The following is a 21,037-nucleotide window of genomic DNA, read 5'->3' on the forward strand; positions in this document are numbered from 1 at the left end:
TCACTAGAATAGAACTGAGCCATTGTTAATGTTATTAATGACACCTCTGATTTTCCTACTCTGACAAGTCAAAATGTCTGCTGTGAAAAAAGTGTCTGCTGTGAAAAAAAGAGCTATGCAAATAAAACCTCAATCTGAATCGCCTGAATAATTTGAATGCGACACAGTCAAAGTGTTTTAGTGTTTCATAGCCTACCACAGCTCAGCTTTTAAAGTAATAGTGCTTCATTTTCAAATGTTAGTTATTACAGCAGACGGTTTAATCTTAATGAACAATAAAGAGGAAAAAAATGATTTGGATATACTGTAAAGGCATTTACTTTCATTACGTTGACAAAGAAAAAAAAGCACTTTTGCTGTACACTAGACATGATCTAAGGGGTTAATGTTTATACAGAACAAGCATCAAAACAAAATCAAGCACAGAAAAGGTCAGATTTTAGACAGATGCCATAACAAACGTAAATACATTTTGCAAGCTTATTTAGTGATTTGTTCAAGGACAAAAACTTAGTATTCATGCTATTTCATGGTTCTAACATTAATTTAAAATAAAGTATATGCTGCAAAATTCTGGACGAGGGAGCACCCTTGAAAACGTCCACTGTTAAAAAAAAACAAGAGCATTTTATTCCCTCTTGGCAACTGCAACTGCACCCTTCATTAAAATAAAGCCCAAATAAATAGGAAATGACAGCAGGCATGTTGACATCACTTTTATCAGCGTTGAACATTTTCAGAGGACTAGATGGAGGCAAAATTAGAGAGTGTGAACCAATCTGTCAAATCAATTATATTATTCTGCAACTTTTTGTTGCTTCTACATAACAATCTTTATATTTATTTTTTATTTTTTTGTTTATTGGTATTTCAAAATTCCTTGCATTGTGAGTTCACTGGGACGTCATTGAGAGAGAGATGGCCACTTCAACTATCATACTAACTACATAGCATTCGTTCCCGAGCACTACTTCAGGAACTGCATCTTGTGACAGAATTACTGGACAGCCTGCATCATCAGACATTATCCCTCATTCATTAAACCTCGTACATTTAAATCTAATCTTACAATGAGAATATACTAATTTTAACACCAAACTCAATAACATTTACATTTTAAAATGTAATATTCAATACATAATCGTGAATTTTGCATACAATTTGTTTTTTAATAAACCTAGTTAAAATTTGAAAGATGCACTGGCTCTTTATGAACAGATGGATGATTGAAGACAACTAGCTTCATGTTGTTGTTGTAGCCCAACAATCCCGATGTTGTTAATTTCTGTAATGCATACATGGTGGGGCGAGAAATTAAAAAAAACATGGACTGGTGCAGTCTTTGTCCAACAACTGACACTTATCAAACTTAACAATCTGCTCATTTAGATGTTGTGCAACCACTAGATAATTAAAAAAAGACTAGAAGAGGTTTTTCCCGGTGCACAAATCTATATTCATTTGCAAGAAGGTTTGATTAATGAGGGCCACTGTCAGACAATATCCTATGTTTCAACTGACTTTTCTTGCCAATAAATGCAATGTGATGAGCTGTCTAATGGTTTCATCACCTCAGTCCCTCAGCAGTAAATAGTCTTTGATAGTCTCTGGTAAAGGAAGCTCTTTTACAGCAGTTGGGAGGAACTGGACTCCAAGACTCTGCCGGACAGCACAGCGTGCCAGAGAGCGAAGCGTAGGAGCCTGAGCCACCATGTTGGTCAGCCTCGCCAGGAGCTGGGGATCCTTACTCAGCTCCCTGGGAAGGGTGCCGTCAGCCCGTCGTATCTCAAATCGCCCTGCCGCTCGGCACAGCAGCTCTAGGCACTCCTCCTCCTGTTCAGTGCCCAGGCCCCGGGCCAACAGAGCCACCAGTCGGGAAATAGGGGTCTGGCCCTTCAGGTTGGTCACATGGACCTGGGCTCCATAGTCTAATAGTACTTTGACACTCTCCAAGTTGCCTTTCATTGCTGCCCAACTCAAAGGCGTGTCATTGTTGTAGTCCCGTGCATTGGGACAGGCCCCGCTCTCCAGCAGAGCCCTCACACACTCTGGGTTATCTTTGAAGGCGGCCCAGTGAAGTGGGGTGTCCTTGTTGCCATCCAGGGCATTTGGCTGGGCCCCGTACTCCAACAGCAGCTCCACGCAGCTCTCATCCTTTTCTGCAGCATAGTGCAGTGCTGTGCGGTTATATCCGTCCAAAGCATTCACCTGATAAGGAAATATAATGTAGTGATCAATCTTATGCTGAGGATTTAACAACAGTAAGAGTCATATTTTAATCGTGCAAGTGCAACGACCAGCAGAAGGTGTTAGGTCTCACATGGACTGTGCACCTGCTGTTTTGGTTCATGTATGTGCAGCAGCCCAAAGTGCAATTTAAGGCAGCGTGAAGTCGAATATAGATTGGAGGGCGTGGTGATTGCGCACCAAAATACCACACAGACGACCAAAGCAATTTTAAAAATACCAAACCAAGAAAATTGAACTACTTTCTACCAAATAGACAGTCCCAATGAAAACTGTGAACGGTGATTACTTAAAGTAAGAGGGACAATATCTGTAAAAACACACTGCTGTTGAATTTTATTTGTTCATTTAATTATTTGTTTGTTTTACATTTGCCTTCATTTGACAGTCAATAGTACATGCAACAAAGGTCCCCGGCCAGAAGTGAACGAGGGATGTTATGTGGCATACACGCTCATCATTTAGGTACCCGAGCAATCTGCTGTTGAATTTTTCTGTTACTTTTGTGATTGCAATGACCACCAAAAACAAAATGTTGGTCACTTCCTTTGTCTTTGGGTGAAGGCAGAAATCTCAAAAGATAAATCAAAAGACCAAATCTGTGAGGCCAGATATATGACAGGAGGTAAATGAGATGAGATGAGAAATACAATAAGTATTATTAGGATTCACAAATGCAAATTTCCTATCTTTTAGGCAGCGACTGGTTTCAATTGATGACAGTACAGTATGACACTCTTTGTCTTTGTTTAAGTACTGACACTGACAATCTGTCTGACACTAGAGAATTAGGTGTCAAACGACAACCTTTTGCTACAAAAAAATATCAATTGACATCAGTTAATATTCTTAGTCCCATGTTTGTTATGTCTTGCAAGTTTGATTTTTGCATCAGTATTGTTTGGCAACTCATATTCATTTTATGTTTCTTTATTGAACATACCAACAGGGAAAAACTTGTCCTGTTCATAGCAGGCATCCATGTTTAGTGTGACAGATTATCACAAGTAAGCTTCAACTCTCTGCAGGTTGACTTTCATATCATACAGTGGCTGTCTGGAAGGTAGTTAATTGATCAAATATCTTGTGGTATGCTTTGGGAAATTGTCCCGTGTGTAGAAGTCATCTGTAACATACCTCTGCCCCTTTCTCCAACAACAGCTCCACGCAGTCAGCATCAGCGACCATACAGGCACAGTGCAGGGGCTTAAGTGTGCCATGCATCCGGTTCACATCAGCTCCCTTAGGCAAGCAGAAGATAATAATATCAGTATATAACAGATGACACTAAGCGACAGTATTTATTTGAAGTCAGACTGAAAGATGACCAGGCCTACCTTACGAATGAGATCCTCCACATTGTCGTGTGGGAATGAGCGGATGGCTGCGATGGTGCGGATGAGCCGCTCAGACAAGGAGTATTTACTTTGAATGCTTTGCATGATGTACCACATAGTAGAGCTCATGTGTAACTGAGGACCATGGCACCCGGGCAGGGGTGACACAACGGCACACTGAAACAGATTTTTCAAGAAATTGGGAGTTAAAAGCTGTAAGACACAATGATAGAGATCCTTGAGCCTAAAAGAAATGTACCAGAATAAAACGAATAACAACTCTAAACCGCCCTCAAGGATTTTTTTTGTATTGTTAGGTAACTTAGTTGCTATTGTGACTATTTCATTATTACATGTTGTCTGTTGCTTTAACATAGAAATACATTTATTCCACCACCGTGAAACTGCACAGATTTCAACAATAACCCACTTGTTGATCTTAAGATTGGAATTGCATGCAATAATGTTGGATGACAATCGTGAACGATTGATTTCATTACCAAATTAACATATATAACATTTAACAAACTTCATTTCACCCCGGTCTTTGATCGATATAATTTGAGAATTAAGTAAATGTTATGCAATCTAGAAAAAGTGTATGCTTGTATTATCTAACGTTATCCTGCTGTTGCCAACAAAGTCACTGTCAGCAGGGGACCAGCGACCTAAGTATGCTAACTAAACATAAACAAATGACTGACACTGACAGCTAACGTTAGCTCACTTTGCAATAACATGCTAGACAACAAAAGAAACCAACATACAGTCTGTAACACTAACGCACACTGCACACCGAGTGACAACTTTAAAAAATAACACAAATTTACATACAGATCACAATAGCTACTTGACTAGAGAGCCGTCGCTGACGGGCTGGTTTAAGAGAAAAACAAAAACATATCCTGGGCTACGTTTTCACCGGCTGGTAGCAAGTTAGCTAATGCTAGCTAACGAGCTAACGTTAGCACCAAGATGAGAGGAACAATCGACACTCGTAGGCGGAAAAAAAAAAAAGACATTTATCTGAAACACTCCGAGACGCACCTCTTGTTACCCACCGATAAAAGACCGACGACCAACGGGACAACGTACCGTTTCTGGTCCACGGTGTGAAGGTTTGACGGTTACCGTACTGACGGTTTGCTGCTCGCTGTGACGTAAACACACAACGTCACCGCTGGCGGCCACGCCCTCTGCCTCGAGCCTCCGCTGTCTGTATTTAAACCCTGACGGAGCCGCCGGTCGCTTTATTAGTCGCTTTATAAGTCGCTTTATTAGTCGCTTTATTCTGCGATAACTTCAGATAATGTCGTCGTTTACTGACGCCGTCTCCACGGTGTCCTGCCGGAAGCCACGTCTCCGCTCAGCACACTTACTTTCCCAATATAGACACGTATGGCGGCACCGCAGACATCCACCGGCGTGCCGCGAATACCTCCTTCAGCTCATGACCATGTTGAGGTGCAGTCGACCGGCAGAGACACTGAACAACAACCCGTCACAGGTCGGGCAGCCAGCAAGGCAGCAAGAGACTATAACACACCATAAAACAAGGATGTTTTCAGTTTTTATAAACTCATACTTTTGTATTTAGTCTATTACAGTTTATATGTTAAATATTATAGGCTACTTAGAGCTGCAGTTATTTATTGATTGATTATTTTTCTATTCTATAAAAGAGTCGACACATTGATCGATTTGTCCAAAACCCAAACCAAAGATATTACATTTACATTAAATGAAACAGAAACCCAGCAAATAATCACATTTGAGAAGCAAAAGATTGAAATAAAACATAAATAAATGACTTTAAGGTCCAGTGTGTAACATTTATTCTGTCTATTGTCAGAAATGGAATATAATATTTATAGTTGTTTTCATTCGTGTCCGATCAGCTGAAGATATAAATCGTTGTGCTTTTGTTACCATAACTGTTTATCATTACTACAGGAGAGTGGGTCCCTCCGCGGTGGCCGCCATCTTGAACCACCATGTTTCTACAGTAGCCCAGATGAGACAAACCAAACACTGGCACTAGATAGGAGCCACTGTAGTTTTATCCGACACCTTAGGATGACACAGTGGTATTAAAATTGTTGCAATCTGCAACATTATCCATCAGCATCCTGATTTTGACAACTATTTTAGAACGTATTAAGATTTAGAGCTGATGAAACAAACTATAAGTTATTGGTTTGTCAGTCTAGGTTGGCAGTTATTTTGATAATTAATGGTTTTGTTAATTTTTCAAGCAAAAATATAAAATATTTCCTTCTTCCAGCTTCAGCTTTGTTTTTGGACTGTTGGTTGGACAAAAAAAGGAGTTTGTATCACCACCTTGAGCTTGGGATGCGATTTTACAAGATTGTATTGACACAAATGCAATTATTGATTCTGCTTATTGGTCCCATTCTTCATCAGTTCCCTTCTTGGTTCCTGATCAGTTGTCTGTGGACCTAAACAGGTTTTCAGCATCAACACAGCTGTTTTATTAACTCTGAACACAGGATAGAAAACAGTAGTTGACTGAACAATTTGGAAGAGGTTCTTGATTCCAATCCCTACATTGTAATGTCACTTTTCACCTTTTGATGATATTTAACCAATTCATTGATTAACCTAGCCTTATAATTAGTCAGTGGTTTTACCTAACTGGTACCGCCAGAGTTTGAGCACAAAGTTCCACTTTTGGGTTCAGACAAACAACAAGTGGGACAGTCAGAGAAAATGAAAGCATTAGAGTTCAGCCCTCGCCCTAAGCTACTTAACAAAGGCTCAAACCCCACCCGCAACCTGATACTTTGGATGGGACCTGTTGGGGGTGGAGACCACGAGCTGTAAACACCTGTAAATTCAGAAAGCCTGGATCAGCGTATCTGATGCCTTAAAATACTTGAATGCAGATTTAATTGTAGAAAAACACTGCAGCCCACTCCTCCACTGATGTGTGTAGAGTGTGGACAACACACAAGAGAGCAGAAAGAAATGTGACACTGGAAAGCCAAATCAAAATAATTTATTTTTGGTGACATTTCATACAGTTCTAGGATTGTGTCTCAAACACTTGGTTGATCCATTACTATATTTCCTTTTGCCACCCCAACCCAAATTAACAGAAAATAACCCAAACATATGGAAGGGGGGGAGGGGAGGGGAGCAATTCCTGTAGGTATTTGCAAGCCTGTCAACATCAACCATATGCTTCTAAAATGATTTCACATTACTCATGAGTAAGATTCTTTTTAAAAACAAGTTAGTGCATTTATTTAATTATACTAAACCACTAGCTGCTCATACTCATTAATGAAAAAGAAATAACAGCCCCAGTGATTGGTTACTCGTTTTACTGCATTACTAAGCCCAAAGTCAATGCATCAAGTATTTTTCGCTCAGCTGACATCTCGAACAGTATATAAATGTCATATGCGTGATTTTATTTTGCCAATGCGATTTCACACAACTTTGGGGAAACCAGCCTACCAAGATTGGGAGAAAAGCGTTGTGCATCAGAATTAAAATAAATAAATTTAAAAAGCAATACATACAATGAGTCAAACTTCAAATTCTAAGTCAACCTGTTTTGTTTCTCAAAAATTAAAAAAAAAGAAAAGAAAAAAAAACGAATAAGAAAAAGAAACCAACAAAAACAAACCAGCAAACTCACCCTAAAAGCACAAAAACAATCTGGTGGATACCTGCTGTCAAAAGCCTCCCTCTCTGTAAATTCAGCACTAGAACAAATTACATTCTCCCACACATTTCTAGTGAAGGGTTATTACAATATAGCATAGGCAACTACACCTCTACAGCTTCTTCAAAATCCAGTTTCACTGGGCCAAAAGTTTCCCCAAGACTACATTATTTAGCAGACCTCGTCATTAAAAATCAAAACTTTATCCTAGCACACTATGATCGTAGGCAGCTGGCACATAGCACGTGAAAATGTTCCAATCCTCTTTATACCCACGACATGGCTGCCAAATGTTATGTAGCTATCACCCTTTAGCTAACAGCACTTCTCAGTCTATTTTTTTGACACTATGCCATTTTTTTTAAGAACAATTCACAGATATAAGCTTAACCTGGATATCCTGTGATGATGTAGAAAAGCCAAACTTCACCTAACCATCAGGTGCACTGAACAGTCAATTCTTACCATTAACGGTTAACCTATTATTCTTTTTTTTTCCTCTTCCTCCCTCTCACTTGGAAAACGTCAACCTATTACCCAAACAAACATGTAAACAGAGAACCTGACTGATTATCAACATGACAAATGATCTGAATCCATCAGAGTGGGTTGACCCAAATGGTTCAGATAGATAAGAGATAAAACTTAACATGAAAAACTTTGGACCAGGCTAACAGGTTCACCGTGGCTAACAGGCCAGTGAGGACCCCAAAGTGGATTTCAGCTTTAAACAAAACCACACATCTGACTGCAGCGTACGTTGACAGATTCTGATATCTGACTGATACAATTTAAGCCAATTATGAACCAGGATCAAAATACCACCATAGAACATATTTCATTAATATACATTAGAAGACCACACTGTCCAGTTTCGGGACAATGACTCTGAACCTCTGATGTAAAAATCAAAAATCATCCATTTCATTAGATCAGTGCAACAGCACACTGTAGCACTTCAATCATGTTGCTTAACAATCAATGCATACACAGACGTCAGTCAAACCTTCAGTCATACTTGCAAACCTAAGCACACAAGAAAAGAAAAAAAACTGATGTCTCATTGCGTGTTAGTGATATCTTTGTATATGTACATGACATATATGCATGTTCTTTTCTTCTTAGTGCATATTGTTCTTGCAGACATCTATTCTTTAAATTCAAAAAAAGAAAGGGGGAAGAAAAAAAAGGTAGAGGGCCATTTACGTGGCCCAGCATCCCACCTCTCCCTAGCAGAGCATAAATGAGATGTCCTCCAGATAAATCGCACTTGAAAAATTATTTTAAGCATAATGCTGGAGGCCAGAACAAGATTTTTGTTTCCTTTTCAAATCACTCAAGTTCTTCAGGTGTCATTTTGCTCTTTAGTCCTGGATGTCCCGGTCTTAATGTCATTTTGAAAGCTTTTCTTTGAACAAGTTCCAGGGGGGGGAGGTGGCTACCATAATGTTGTTGCTTTTATGTTATTCATTTTTATATAATTATATATATCCATGTATATATTCATACATCTTTTTTCTATTCATATCAAGTTTTTACTTTGGCGATACTGGTGGGATATTCTGCTCTTTGCCAGTGTGCCTGTAGCCTCCCTGGGGGGAGCTGCGTCGGGCCGGAGGCGGGCGCCTCTGGTCCCGAAACTTGAGGCCCCCAGCACCTCTGGGGCCATTACTGCGGTAGTAGCCTTGAGAGTCACGTTCACGTGGTGGCCGGCTCTCCTTGCACTCCCATCCCCCCTCCCTGTCGTGGCCCTTCTCTTGCTTGTCTCCAGGACCACTGCTGGAACCCGGCTCCTCGGCCTTGTTCACGCGCAACTCGCGTAGCGGCTGGCCTGACGCGGTGCCTGAAGAAGCTGGGGCAGGGGCCGCAGGGGGAGGGTCCTTGGGTGGCCGTTGGCACACCTCAGCGTAGCTGAGCTTACGAGGCTCCTGAACCTAGGGCAGGGAAAATGTACAATTTTAAAAACATTTAACACATTTAACACATACTCTAATTTAAACATTCATTTTCATGATTCACCTTGTCAAACCCTCAGATCTCATAATCTTAACGCTCATTGGGGTAGGAGTGAACGTTCTGGACGTTTGGTGGGAAAGAGCAGAGAGAGATAGAAAGAGAGAAATACTGAAGAAATGTGACAGGTAGAGAGGAGGGAGACAACCAAAGCCAGTCAGTCCACAACCTCACTTCCCTCTATGCGCAAAAGATTTCATCATCGAGAAGACAACTGTGCTCGAGTGTAGGCTGTAATTCTGAAGAAGGAGATTCTTACCTGTGCAGGTGTGGGAACAGTGGCTGTAGCAGGGGCCGGCGTGCTGGGTGTCGCTGGTGTGGAGGCAGCAGAGGGCTGAGGCCTGGAGCTAGGCACGGGCTGTGTGGAGGAGGATGGGTTCACGGTCGTTTGAACAGGTGCGCGTGGAGTCACTTTTGGAGCTGGAGCTGGGGGCTCTGCCCGTTCAACCCTCTTCTCCTGACGAGTGATACTGTCAAAACAAGAGTTTCAGATAGTCACGTTTCCATTTTAAGTTTAATGCCAGTGTTTGACTCTGTACCAAATATCCTGAATTCAACTTAAATATAATCATTTAGGCACTCGTACCCAGGGGCTGAGGGTCCAAGTGGTTGTGTAGCAGGTTTTGCTGCTGTCGGAGCAGGACTTGAGACAGAAACAGCCTCCTCTGCAACTGAGGCTTGGCCTGAACCTGGACTCACAGTGGCTTCTTTATTGGCTTGTTCTGTCTATAAAAAACAAGGAAAACATGCATGTTACATCTCAACAATACTCGCGGTGCAGTTTTATTCAAGAGATATAAAACTGTTAAGTCTTAATTTTATTCTTACCTTGTCCCTGTACAAACCACGGACAACATCCGACATTCGGTTTTCTAGCACTGGCTCTCCCTGTGTACTGACCACGCAGCCAGGAAGAGGTGGGAAATTGGTAGCAGCCAAATCAAACTTAGGTGGAGAAACCTTGACCTCTGCTAGTGGTACAGGCCGCTGAGAACAGAAATAGAGCCAAGAAATAAAGATCACAAGCTGTTTCGTGCTTTAAATACGACATACAAGCTTAAAGGGCAACATGAAAATTGCCATTTACCGAAATCCGTTCATCTTCTCGCCTCCTCCGTGTTCCTCTATAGGTTGTGCTTCGTCTAAAATGCAAATAAATTATCAACAGTAATTCAACTGAGTCAAGTGTCACTGATCAAGTCACAGTCCGTGAGCAGCAGCCAAGCACAAATCCAACGTCAACAGATGGGTTGCAAACAGGTTTACCTTCCACGTCCGGCCATGCCGCTGTCATCACTGGGGTCCAAAGAAGAGGAGGAGAGATGTGAGAACGTCGAGCTCAGGTCAGAGGCTGTCTGGACTGGGTTAGTGGTGGTGGCGGAAACAGGAGCGGGGGGGTGCGGGCTGCGCAGTCCAGTCAGACTCTCCAAGGGGACAGGAGTTACAGCTGTTGTGACCTCACTTGTCCTCACCTGGGGCTTCACGTGGTTTCTGTTGCAGAGAGGGAAAGGTGAGGATGCGCATGGTCAGGATGAAGTTGTAAACACTTTTTTATTTTTAAAAGGGGACCTATTATGCTTTCATAAATATATATAAATTATAATGTCGAGTGTTCATATTAAAACATGGCTAAAGTATAAAACAATGAGGTAAATGTTTTGACTGCTCTGAATGCAATGGTGGTTTAACTTTACTTGTTGCTAAAGCAGCTAATCACCAACTAACATCGTCTACAGTTTGCAGCAGTTAATAGCTTAACCAGCTAACTGCTATCAACAAGTAAAGCTTTCTATTAAACGGGAAACTAAATTAAGCTGAGCAGCCGGAGGACAAAGAGAAAAACAGAAAATATAATCCAGTTTCATCAAAATCAGCGACTAACAATATAAAAGTGTGTTTTTGTACAATCTAACCCAGAAACACACCACTTTAGAGGGGGTCTATCATTTTTCCAAACTAATTCTTGTCTCATTTGTGGTATAAAACAATTGATCAAATTCTGAGCCCCATATCACTATTTTTAAAGTTAATGTGTTGTTTGCGGCAGAACAACAGGAAGGGGAGAAGCGTGCCCCACCCTGGTTTGTCCCCCTTTGTTTTTTGTGGAGGGGGAAAAAAAAAAAAAAAAATTTTTGGGGGGGGGGGGGGTGGGGTTTAAGTTTTTTACGGACATGCGTCGATCTCGCTGGCGCTCCAGGATTTAGGCCCAGTTGCGCACAACTTTTTTTTTCCCCCAGCTGAGCGCGCCGAAGCGGAAACAGGAAGATGGACGAGTTTGAGGGCAAGCTTTCCAAGCAAGTGCACCTCTACAGGCATCTGTACGATCCTTCAATGAAGGAACACAGATGCCTAGAGGTGGCAGAATTCTTGCCATGAATGTTGGAATAGAGGAGGCCATATGCTGGAAAATTTGGAAGAACCTCCGTGACAGATTTGAAGAAAAAAAAAAAAAAAAAAAACAAAAAACGTTTTCCTTCTTCTTCGAGTGCGTAGAAAAGTTGGTAGCCTTTCCTCAGTTGCGACACCTCTGTTCAGGAGAAGACTGCAACTAGTGTCGCGCCCACCACGCACAAGTATAAATAGTTACGCCGCTCCCGTGAAATCACATTGTCGCACTACAGGTCGGGGACCGCGAGTGTATAAGAGCCTTTAGGAGCTGAAACGGCTTGCTTCAGCCTGGATGAACTGAGGGGCTGCATAAAGGAGTTTAAGATAAATAAGGATTTGAACTGTGAATCATGCAGAGCTAATCTAGTGGAGTCCCGTAATAAAAATAGACTATGGAAATTTGCATATTAGGTCCCCTTTAAGACACACTTGTAACCAATGTTTCCTGTAGACCTTTTTGCTCAGGGGGATAATTTGAAACTTCAAGGGGTGTTAACAGACCATACTGGTGGGTTTGTACATGTCTATTTACATGTAGAAAATGCTTCAAACCAGTTTAGATTTCCTGCTTTAAGGTAAGGTTAATACTATACAAAAGGTTGTAACAACTAGACATTCTTGACATGAAATCCATCTCAGTGAACATGTCATCTTTATGTTTTGCCACAGTTATTGTATATATTATTGTCAAGTCAGGTACAATTTAATGGACTGTAAGATGTTAAACCACCTGTATGGTCCTGTAAGTAGCGCTTACGTTTGGACATTAATGCTATTACAGAGAGAAAACCGCACCATAACAGCAAAGTGGTTATGGGAATGAAACTGAAACAGACAGGAAAAAGCCCACATAAATATGTGAATAGCAAAAACTGCTATTTGTTGGGGGGGGGACCATGTTCAGATGATTGAGGCTGACGCAGCTAAAGGAGTTCAGAGGAAACACTGGTGGCAGCAGTTTAAGAACAAGACAGCATGCTGTGTCCTCAGGGTAACTGTGTAGACATGCAGGACTACATTTGTGCTCATGATTGGTTGAAGCAGTTGAGCCTTTGGTGTCAAGTCAACATGCTGCATGTTTGGCAATCTGCAACCAACCATAAACTCACTGAGAAGAGCTGACAACGCCCATACAAGACCCAGACAGACTACTAATATCTTAATGCATCACAAATAATGCTTTGAGACAGACACTGTCAGAAACCTAGCAGCGTGATTCACATGGATTGATCTTCTCACGAGTCTCTGACCCTCAGATCTCATAATCTGAACGCTCATTGGGATGGGGAGGGAAGCACCTGACTTTGGAAGGGAAGGATAGAGAGGAATAAGAAATTAGAAAAGGAAAAGATGAGAGAGAAAGAGAGAACCAAAGCCAAAATGAATCCACTCCCTGGTTTCCCTCTATGCGCATCTTGATCTCATCACTGGGTCTGACTTGGGAGGAGTCCAGTGAGATATTTCTTTGTGAAGCTGCTTTTTTCAGTGTGTAAACAAACTTGCAAAAGTTGTCATCTCTTTGCGAAAGATTTAAAGCGTACGGATTAAAGCTCGACAGCTGTCTGACCTAGACTCCACTCCAAACTGTCAGCCTCTCTTTCTCATAGCATACAACACATGGAATATGGTAATACAATCACTGACAAAGAAAGCAGCAGAAAAAAACAAAGGAAAAAAACCAAAAAAAAACCATGAACAGATAAAATGAATGGTTAGTTGTTATGGAGAGAAACTGTTACATAGAATAATGTCAATGCAAAGAGGATATTTTGGAGCCAAGGTGGCCATAACTGGAAAAAGCCAGTTTCTCAATATCAGATCGCCGCTGCTGCCACGTAGTAGGCAAGCCTACATTTATCAAATGACATGACAAATCCAGGATGTCCATTACCTGGCAACACACATTTATCACACTGATGTAAATGATTACGCCTATACAAAATCTGACTGGCAGAAAGCATGGGCCCTGTTATGGATTTAGTCATTTGGCTGCTGCAGTATGGTAAGAGATGAGGGTAGCGATGAAGCTTATTGTACAGTATAATAGTGGTACCTGAAGGCATTTATTACATTCTTTCTTGAATAGAGGGGCACACTGTGGGGACAGTAAGCAGACAGGGAGTGAAGAACAATTCCCTGGATTATCTTTAAAAACACAGTTTACTAGACAATCTGATGTTCACGGTTTAGCATCACACAAAAAAAGTGGCAAAACATTCCAATTAGAATAATGTTTATGCAAATCTCAGATCAGGGTCAAAACTGAAAGAAACTCACTCACAAACTTAATTGAAAAAGAAGTCCTTACCGGTTTCTGTTGAATGGGCGAGTGATATTAAGAGAATTGGAACCAGTTTTGTAGTGTCCAGCAGTGCCAAATCCATTCACAAAGCTACTGTTTGGAAACGGTGCCTGCACAGGGAGAGAGAGTGTTTACAAAACCTATTTCATGCAACTGCAAACTTATTTATTTAGGAGCTACCACAAGGGCCTGAAAATACATTTACTGTATTATTTGCTGTGTGTTTACTCCAACTGAACATTTTGAGTAACTCATTATGCAAAATATTGTGTCTGTTTTTACAAGAAGGGAAAGACTCATTTGAATTCATTCAATGCATTTCAGATGTCACAACACACAAGGCTTGACTTCCAAGCAACTGTGCAGGGTTTTCACTCCAGCTCAGGCTGACATACAACTTATGGCCTTTAAGGGCAATTATTTGCATCACATTTTATCACGCATTTATTGCTGATGACACAAGGAAATAAAAGCAGCAAATGGAAGTGAATGTTTTAAAACTGAGGTGCATGAGGGGTAAATTCCAGAGTAGGTTTGTGTTTGTGCGAGTGTCTCATCTCTCAATGTAGGTGCAGTGTGTCTCACCAGAGGAGTTTCAAAATACGGTGTGGGCGAAGTCGTCCAGGGAGGTACGATGCCGTAGACTGGGTACTGCTGCTGGGGGTAGACATGCTGCATGTAGAGCGGAGAGCTGTACTGGGACTGGCTCTGGGACTGCTGAGCGTACAGGCTGCTGTCCATGCTACGGTAGCCATTCTTTGCAAAGAATGTGTTGATGGCCTTTATTCTGGCCTGTCAGCATAGGGGGGGGAAAAAAACATACAAAATCAGCCAAAGAGCAAAGAGTGAAATGATTAAACAACTTGACAAATGGGTCTTTCCAAAATGACTACAGAGCTTACGTGAACTCACCATAATGGGTTTTCCCTGAAATGTTTTTACTTCCTCTCTCAAGTATTTGTATGCCTAGGGGAGCGTAGGAGAGAATCATTGAGCATACATTCATGGTGTCACATTTTAACTGAACATCAAGAACAGTGCACTTTGACCTGCGTTACCTGTTGAGCGTCGGTGTCTGATTGGAATGTGATGTACCAGTTGTTGTTGTGTGCAAACTCAACACTTATCACCTTTGGACAATTGTCATTTTTGAACAGCGACTCCACTTCCTGCAAATTGGACACAAAGAATAGTCTCAAGTTTCAGGTAAACATCACCTACAACGTAATGCTTCTCATAGACTCGCCATATTAATTTCTAAACGCATGAACAAGTTAGCCTTACCTCAACAGGCGTGGTTTCAGGGACCTCCCTTAGGATTATAATGCACCGCTTGTGATTAGGACGCACCTTCTCCCCTTTCTCATCCACTTGTACCATAGGCGAGGCTGAGGGAAATTCAAGGTATTTAAATCTAGACACAGCACAGACGTATGCAGATAATTTTAACATACACCATCTTAAACTTCCCCACTTACATCTCAACACATCCAGGATGAGGTCCATGTCAGTGGTGAGGACCTTGATGCCCTCCATGCTGGCTATAGTCCAAATGGGGACAAACTGGTCGCTGTCCATTTGGGACATCAGGTATAAATCCTTAGAGAGGTTTTCTCTGAACCACAAAACAAAAACACACACGTAGGTCAGCCTTTTATTGACTTGGGAAATAACATGTCCACTTGACAAATTCTACAGTAATAATAATTTTTTTTTTTAGTGCTTGGCTCTTACCTAGAGAAATAAAACTCCAGCTCTTTCTTCAGAGACTCTCGCAGATTCTCAGAGGAGATCGGCTGTTCTTCAGTTTTGGAATCCACTGAGAACCAAAAACAAAATGTCAGCGTTAAGAAAAGTGACATACATGCTTTTATATTAAGTTTGTCTGTAACAGACGCTTTACAGAAAGACTCAGTGATTGGGCGAGGGAGGGGACGTATGTCTTTGTTGACATTGTCAGGGGTCAATTTAATTTAATCACTTGTTTTATCATTGATAGGGCTGTCCCCAAATCAGGTTTTCAAGGTCGAGACTTGTTTGTCAGGTGCTGGTGGTTCGTGCTTTTTCTTATCTATAGACATTTGTTTTATGAACACTCATTATTATTACTGATGTATTTTCCTTCATACGCCTCACCTACAAATATGAAAACTATATATATCACTCCCCTGCTCAGTTGACAGCCAGCCTACATCCATCACACCTATAAGACCCACAATTTAATACCCTGTTATCTGTGATGTGAAAACATCAGATTCCCACACAGTCAGAGAAAGTTTAAGTATGCATCTTGGCCATAGTTTAGTTATAAAAATCCTTGTGCTCCAGGCTGCTGAGAGCCCCCTCAGCTGCACACTCAGTCACACTGGACTGCAGTAAAAGGACATTGTACCACCGTCTGTTTCAAAAGTAGTTTGGGCAACTTCATTGACAGTCAGCAGTGAAGCTGAGTGTCGGAGCAGCCAACAGACACTCCCCGCTTCAATTACCCTTCTCTACTTCCATCAGTTCATTTTGTGGGGATTTAAATTACAAAATGTGATTTGCCTTCTTGACTGATGACTCAAATTATTTACTTTTTTTTTTGGTCAAGCATAGCAGCCCTAATCACTGAAGTCATAGATAATTGCACTGGACTGCATCATGTTCAGAGGCATCTGTAATATGTTATGTACAAAGGAAGGACAACCCTCACCCACCCTCAATAAAATGCAGTCCAGTACAACACCATTTTGAACTATAACCTCAATAATATACATATAATTGAATACACACATTTCCAACAATGTCAACAAAAACATCGGACTGCAGCAGATTCTGCAGGTGAACATAAAAATGGCTGCTTAGTTGAAGTTACTACAGTCGCTGTAGGATAAGCTTACCAAACAAATAAACAATTATTAGGATTACTTGACAGTGATATTAAGCCTTCTTCAATTCAATTCAATTTTATTTGTATAGCGCCAATTCATAACAGAAGTTATCTCAGGACACTTTTCAAATAGAGCAGGTCTAGACCAAACTCTTTAACATTAAATTCTTAAATTCTGTTTCACTCAATCTCAAGAGATCTGTTGAGCGTGACTGTAGAGTTTTGGCTGCTACGTTATCATTTAATAAGTATCAATAGGTAATATTATATGTCGTATTATTTAATAATGAGTACTACTTAGCCTGTAAAAACACTTGGATATATTTTGTGGCTCTACAGTGGCTGTAGTTATGTGGATCCATGTGGCATTGAGAGCCAGCAGTCTGCAGGTTTCCATTCATTTTAACCAAATAGACTTCCCACTGATTAGCACTTAGCCTGTTTATGATATTAGACAACGCAGTTTGCTGTCGTGTGAGGTTTTTATATGTCATACAAACTTTATTATTTAAATTATAAAAATGAATAAATCCTTAGCTACAGTCCCAGTTGGCGTGCGGAGACGACTGCATGTGATGTGACGCGACTGACCTGCGGTCCCTGTGGTGGACTCAGCGGGGGAAAACCCCAACTCTGGAGGGTCCATTCCATTTACTGCTATCTCAGCTGTTGCTGTGGAGCTGCTGTCATCCAGGGCCGTGAATCCCACAGTGTACTGCTTGCACCCAGCAGACGAAGGCTCAGAATAACCTGTGGACAAGGTGAAGAGTTTCATTTAGAACCAACAGCGGAGAATTTTAACGGCTTCACCCCCGTTTTGAAAGTCGATGTGTGTGTCCCCGTGTTTGGCTTAGTATTCTGATGGATATTCAATTGGGCTGATGTTGGTGCGTCTCACCCTCACTGATGTCTGAGGGGGGCCAATGAGGGCTGTTGGTAACAGCCTCGCTGGAGGCCACAGGCATCTCCTGCCACACCTTGGCATTTGGGTTCAAACCGGCGCCCTTAGAGGTGACCTTCAACGCAGAAACAGCAGGATCAAGAGAGTTAATAGCAACATTAAAAGCAGAATGACGTTCGTATTCGAGTTAAACCAAAATCACTTTGCATATATAAAAAAAACAATGTAGAAAATAGTTTGCATGTAAAGCTGTCAATTATCTGAAGCAGATTTGAATGTGGCTGATGTGATATACCTGCAATTGAGAGATGCACTACGCTGAGTGTCATGAATTTAATATTCTCACAGATTCGCCTCAGATTTGCCATCTCATCTCTGCTCGCCATCAAACTTGCTCCCAGACTACTTTTAAACCACTATACACGGCATCTTTTATAACTCTTCTTTACAAAATGCGTAGAGTAATACTTTTTATATCCAACAATGAGCACCAAGCATCTTCAATGCATTAAAATCAACCTAAATAGCTGTTAAGTGTTAAGAACAAATGGCTTTGCTTAGGAAATCTATGACCATCAAGGTGTAAATCTGAGGGGAACATAACTTGATGTAATTAAAATATAGAAGCAGCAAACATTAAAACACTAGCTGGCCAATTCCACAATTATGCCAAAAAAAAAGACAAATTCATATAATTAAAACAATTATGACTAACAAATGAAGCAAGTAACCATTTAGTTTCGCAGGCAGATGCATGTAAATTCCACCAATGTGTCTCCATAAAGTAATGTGTGTTAGTCAGAAAATCTTTTAGTGTTTGAGTAAACATCTCTAATGCAGTGTGTGAAGGCACATTCTATGCTATCACTAAACCGTCCACTTACATACAAAAACCAGGCTGCAACAACTAAAAACCTAACAGATTTAATGTACCGTGGAGGACGGAGAAGTTACAGCCAATGATCACCACAACGGCTGATTTCACCAACTCCCGCAACCTTATAGGGTCGGGCCACTAACTCAAATCACCTGGTGCAGACCTCGGGATAGTCTGAACACCTGCATACCATTGGGCTTCCATGGCATCTTATTGGAAATCAGAGGAGTACAATGAAATGTGCCACATTGGGCCCCATGATCCCCCGTCACAAAAGAGGCTATTACCCCGTTAATCTCAACGAGGAGAATGATTATAAACAGCTTTTACGTAACCACAACGTCTATGTAGCAATAAAGGTTAATAAAACTGTGTCAAACAGTAAACTAACATAATGTAAAGAGAACTTTATATCACTTTCAACAACATGTTGATATTTTTGATATTTCTTTTGTTTATATACACATTATTAAAAGGGATTTGATCAGACTCTCCATATGAAAAAAGGGGGCTGAGGACTGGCACGAGAACTCCTGACCCTGCAAAGATCTGTGGCCAAGAATAGATCACATACTGTACATATTAAGGTATACAGACACTGATGAGAACCAACTGTGGATGGTGCATTTCTATCTAGAGAGGAGCTGATGACAGGACGCTGAAACCTCCAGAAACACTCGAACTTACCACCTTATTCTTCTGATATTGTCACCTGGCCACCTGCATATTGATCCCCCCTCTGTTTATAAACGCACTCGGTCCTGACAAATACAGCTGCCAGCTACAAAACGCCTCAAGACACCCTCTGTCCAACAATTACAACGAGACTGGAAGCTGCACACGGCGAGGCCTCGGTGTCATTCACCGGAGAGACTGGACATTTATCTGCCGTGCAACTTGACACATGGTTACAATGCACGCTTCTGTGTTACAGGCCGTAGCGAGCCAAGTAATGTCAGCTGACTGCGCAGCGCGGCGCAGGCCAGGTATTTGCAACGCATGTCACTGCGCTAGCTCGGTTAGCTAGCGGCGCGATTAGCTAACAGATAACGTTAGTGAAGGAGCGTTTATCCATCGGCTAATAATCGAAGCATCGATCACCTACACCTCGAACACAACACAATCAATAGTACCACGCTTCAAACGCCACCGCCGTCATCCTACAGCGGCGTCCTAACTCAACTTAAAGGCTAGTGATTACTCAGCAAACTACTTAATGAGCTTGCTCCGTTACAGTAGCTCGGCTAGCGTTAGCCGGCTAGCCGAGGGGGGCTGCAGTGGAAGATCAGTGAGAAACATTTACCTGACCCGGGTTAGCAGGTCGGGTAAACGCTGCCATATGTGCGGTGTGTGCGGGTGTGTGCGGTGTGTGCGGGGCTGTTTTCGCCTGATAATCACCCGCACCGAGCCAGAGAGCGGGTCACCACGGCAACCTTCAATGTAACGTTAGTGTCTCGTTTATGTTAATTATAGCTGTCTCCTAATGGATATATCGCCCATCACGCAGAGGGGGGAGGGGGGAGGGGGGAGAGAGAGGGGGGGGGAGGGGGGGGGGGGGTACTGTGCTAACAAGTCTCCAACGAGCAGCAGTCGCTTGGCTGGCTAGCTAGGTAGCCAGCTAGCAGAAGAAGAAGGCCTCACTCACCATGCCGCCTGACCCCCCCTCGCTCCCCGGCAGAGCCTCGTCCTTCCCCCCGGTCCTCGGTCCGGGATCAGCCTCCTCCTGCAGCAGCGGCGGCTCTCCGCTCTGGTCTGAACTCATCAGCCGCTCCTGACTCACTTCCACCCCGTCGCGTTCTCCCGGCCCCCCGCCTGCCACCACCACCTCCTCCTCCTCCTCTTCCTCCTCCTCCTCCTCTTCCTCTTCTTCTTCTTCTTCTTCCCGAAACAGCGTCTGTGTTGAGCAGCAGTCCGTCTGGTCCTGTTCGACTGGATCGACCAGCAGCACTCAGACTAGCTTACTGGCTAACTAGCCGGCTAGCAGGTGTGCTACAGACGGAGGCTAACGACGTAGCGTGCTATGAATCAACGGAGCGGGCTAACGCCTGCTAGCTCAATGAATCAAACCTGCACGCTGAGATACTAAAAGGTACAAGCGATGCCAAACCATGACTCTCCTCACACCACAGTCCCCGCTGGCCTTTCACCGAGTATTACACTGCACACCGGGGTCGTGAGGCGCATTCCTAACCGGGCGACCGAAGCGGACACTGGGGACACGCACCCTTCCTCAGCACAGGCACACAGTCCGCCGACGTCCCGGCTGCCACCGCGAGTTCTCGGTGACCTCTGCAGAAACCATTTCCTTTTCCTTTTCCGGATTCACACTGTAGTTTTATGCACTGCATTGTGCTTTGATTCAGTTTTTTTTTTTATTGGCATGGGAAACATTGCCAGAGCGAAGTG

General features: G+C 42.3%; 2 protein-coding genes across 6 annotated transcripts; both read right to left on the bottom strand.

Moving 5' to 3' along the window:
- Positions 1-294: 294 nt before the first annotated feature.
- Positions 295-4,837, bottom strand: asb8 (ankyrin repeat and SOCS box containing 8). 4 transcript variants are annotated; one of them, XM_051426894.1, is made up of 4 exons: positions 4,680-4,837; positions 3,585-3,761; positions 3,385-3,489; positions 295-2,208 (listed from the first exon to the last, which is right to left on the bottom strand). In XM_051426894.1, the coding sequence occupies exons 2-4, from the start codon at positions 3,711-3,713 to the stop codon at positions 1,573-1,575; spliced, it is 870 nt and encodes a 289-aa protein (XP_051282854.1). In that variant the 5' UTR covers positions 3,714-3,761; positions 4,680-4,837; the 3' UTR covers positions 295-1,572. The 4 variants fall into 4 exon arrangements, with proteins under 4 accessions (XP_051282854.1, XP_051282853.1, XP_051282852.1 ...); XM_051426893.1 differs by having other exon boundaries at positions 4,646-4,767; XM_051426892.1 differs by having other exon boundaries at positions 4,632-4,766.
- Positions 4,838-6,588: 1,751 nt separating this feature from the next.
- Positions 6,589-20,895, bottom strand: LOC127378172 (la-related protein 4). 2 transcript variants are annotated; one of them, XM_051426885.1, is made up of 17 exons: positions 20,277-20,895; positions 17,752-17,869; positions 17,445-17,603; positions 15,716-15,800; positions 15,460-15,596; positions 15,266-15,369; positions 15,040-15,150; positions 14,894-14,947; positions 14,567-14,773; positions 13,988-14,091; positions 13,733-13,774; positions 10,558-10,782; positions 10,379-10,433; positions 10,120-10,278; positions 9,878-10,017; positions 9,551-9,761; positions 6,589-9,212 (listed from the first exon to the last, which is right to left on the bottom strand). In XM_051426885.1, exons 1-17 carry the CDS (start codon positions 20,391-20,393, stop codon positions 8,814-8,816), a joined length of 2,427 nt encoding a protein of 808 aa, XP_051282845.1. In that variant the 5' UTR covers positions 20,394-20,895; the 3' UTR covers positions 6,589-8,813. The 2 variants fall into 2 exon arrangements, with proteins under 2 accessions (XP_051282845.1, XP_051282846.1); XM_051426886.1 differs by lacking the exon at positions 13,733-13,774.
- Positions 20,896-21,037: the final 142 nt, after the last annotated feature.

This window comes from Dicentrarchus labrax, unplaced genomic scaffold (genome assembly GCF_905237075.1).
Source record: "Dicentrarchus labrax unplaced genomic scaffold, dlabrax2021, whole genome shotgun sequence".
NCBI classification, from domain to species: Eukaryota; Metazoa; Chordata; class Actinopteri; family Moronidae; genus Dicentrarchus; species Dicentrarchus labrax.

Coding starts and splice junctions, on each gene's coding strand:
- asb8 (XM_051426894.1), bottom strand. CDS start 3,713: ATGAGCTCTACTATGTGGTACATCATGCAAAGCATTCAAAGTAAATAC. Junction 3,490..3,584: donor TGGAGGATCTCATTCGTAAG/GTAGGCCTGGTC, acceptor TGCTTGCCTAAG/GGAGCTGATGTGAACCGGAT. Junction 2,209..3,384: donor TGTTGGAGAAAGGGGCAGAG/GTATGTTACAGA, acceptor TTTCCTTATCAG/GTGAATGCTTTGGACGGATA.
- LOC127378172 (XM_051426885.1), bottom strand. CDS start 20,393: ATGAGTTCAGACCAGAGCGGAGAGCCGCCGCTGCTGCAGGAGGAGGCT. Junction 14,774..14,893: donor TTCAGGGAAAACCCATTATG/GTGAGTTCACGT, acceptor CTATGCTGACAG/GCCAGAATAAAGGCCATCAA. Junction 9,213..9,550: donor CTGTTCCCACACCTGCACAG/GTAAGAATCTCC, acceptor TCCCTGCCCTAG/GTTCAGGAGCCTCGTAAGCT.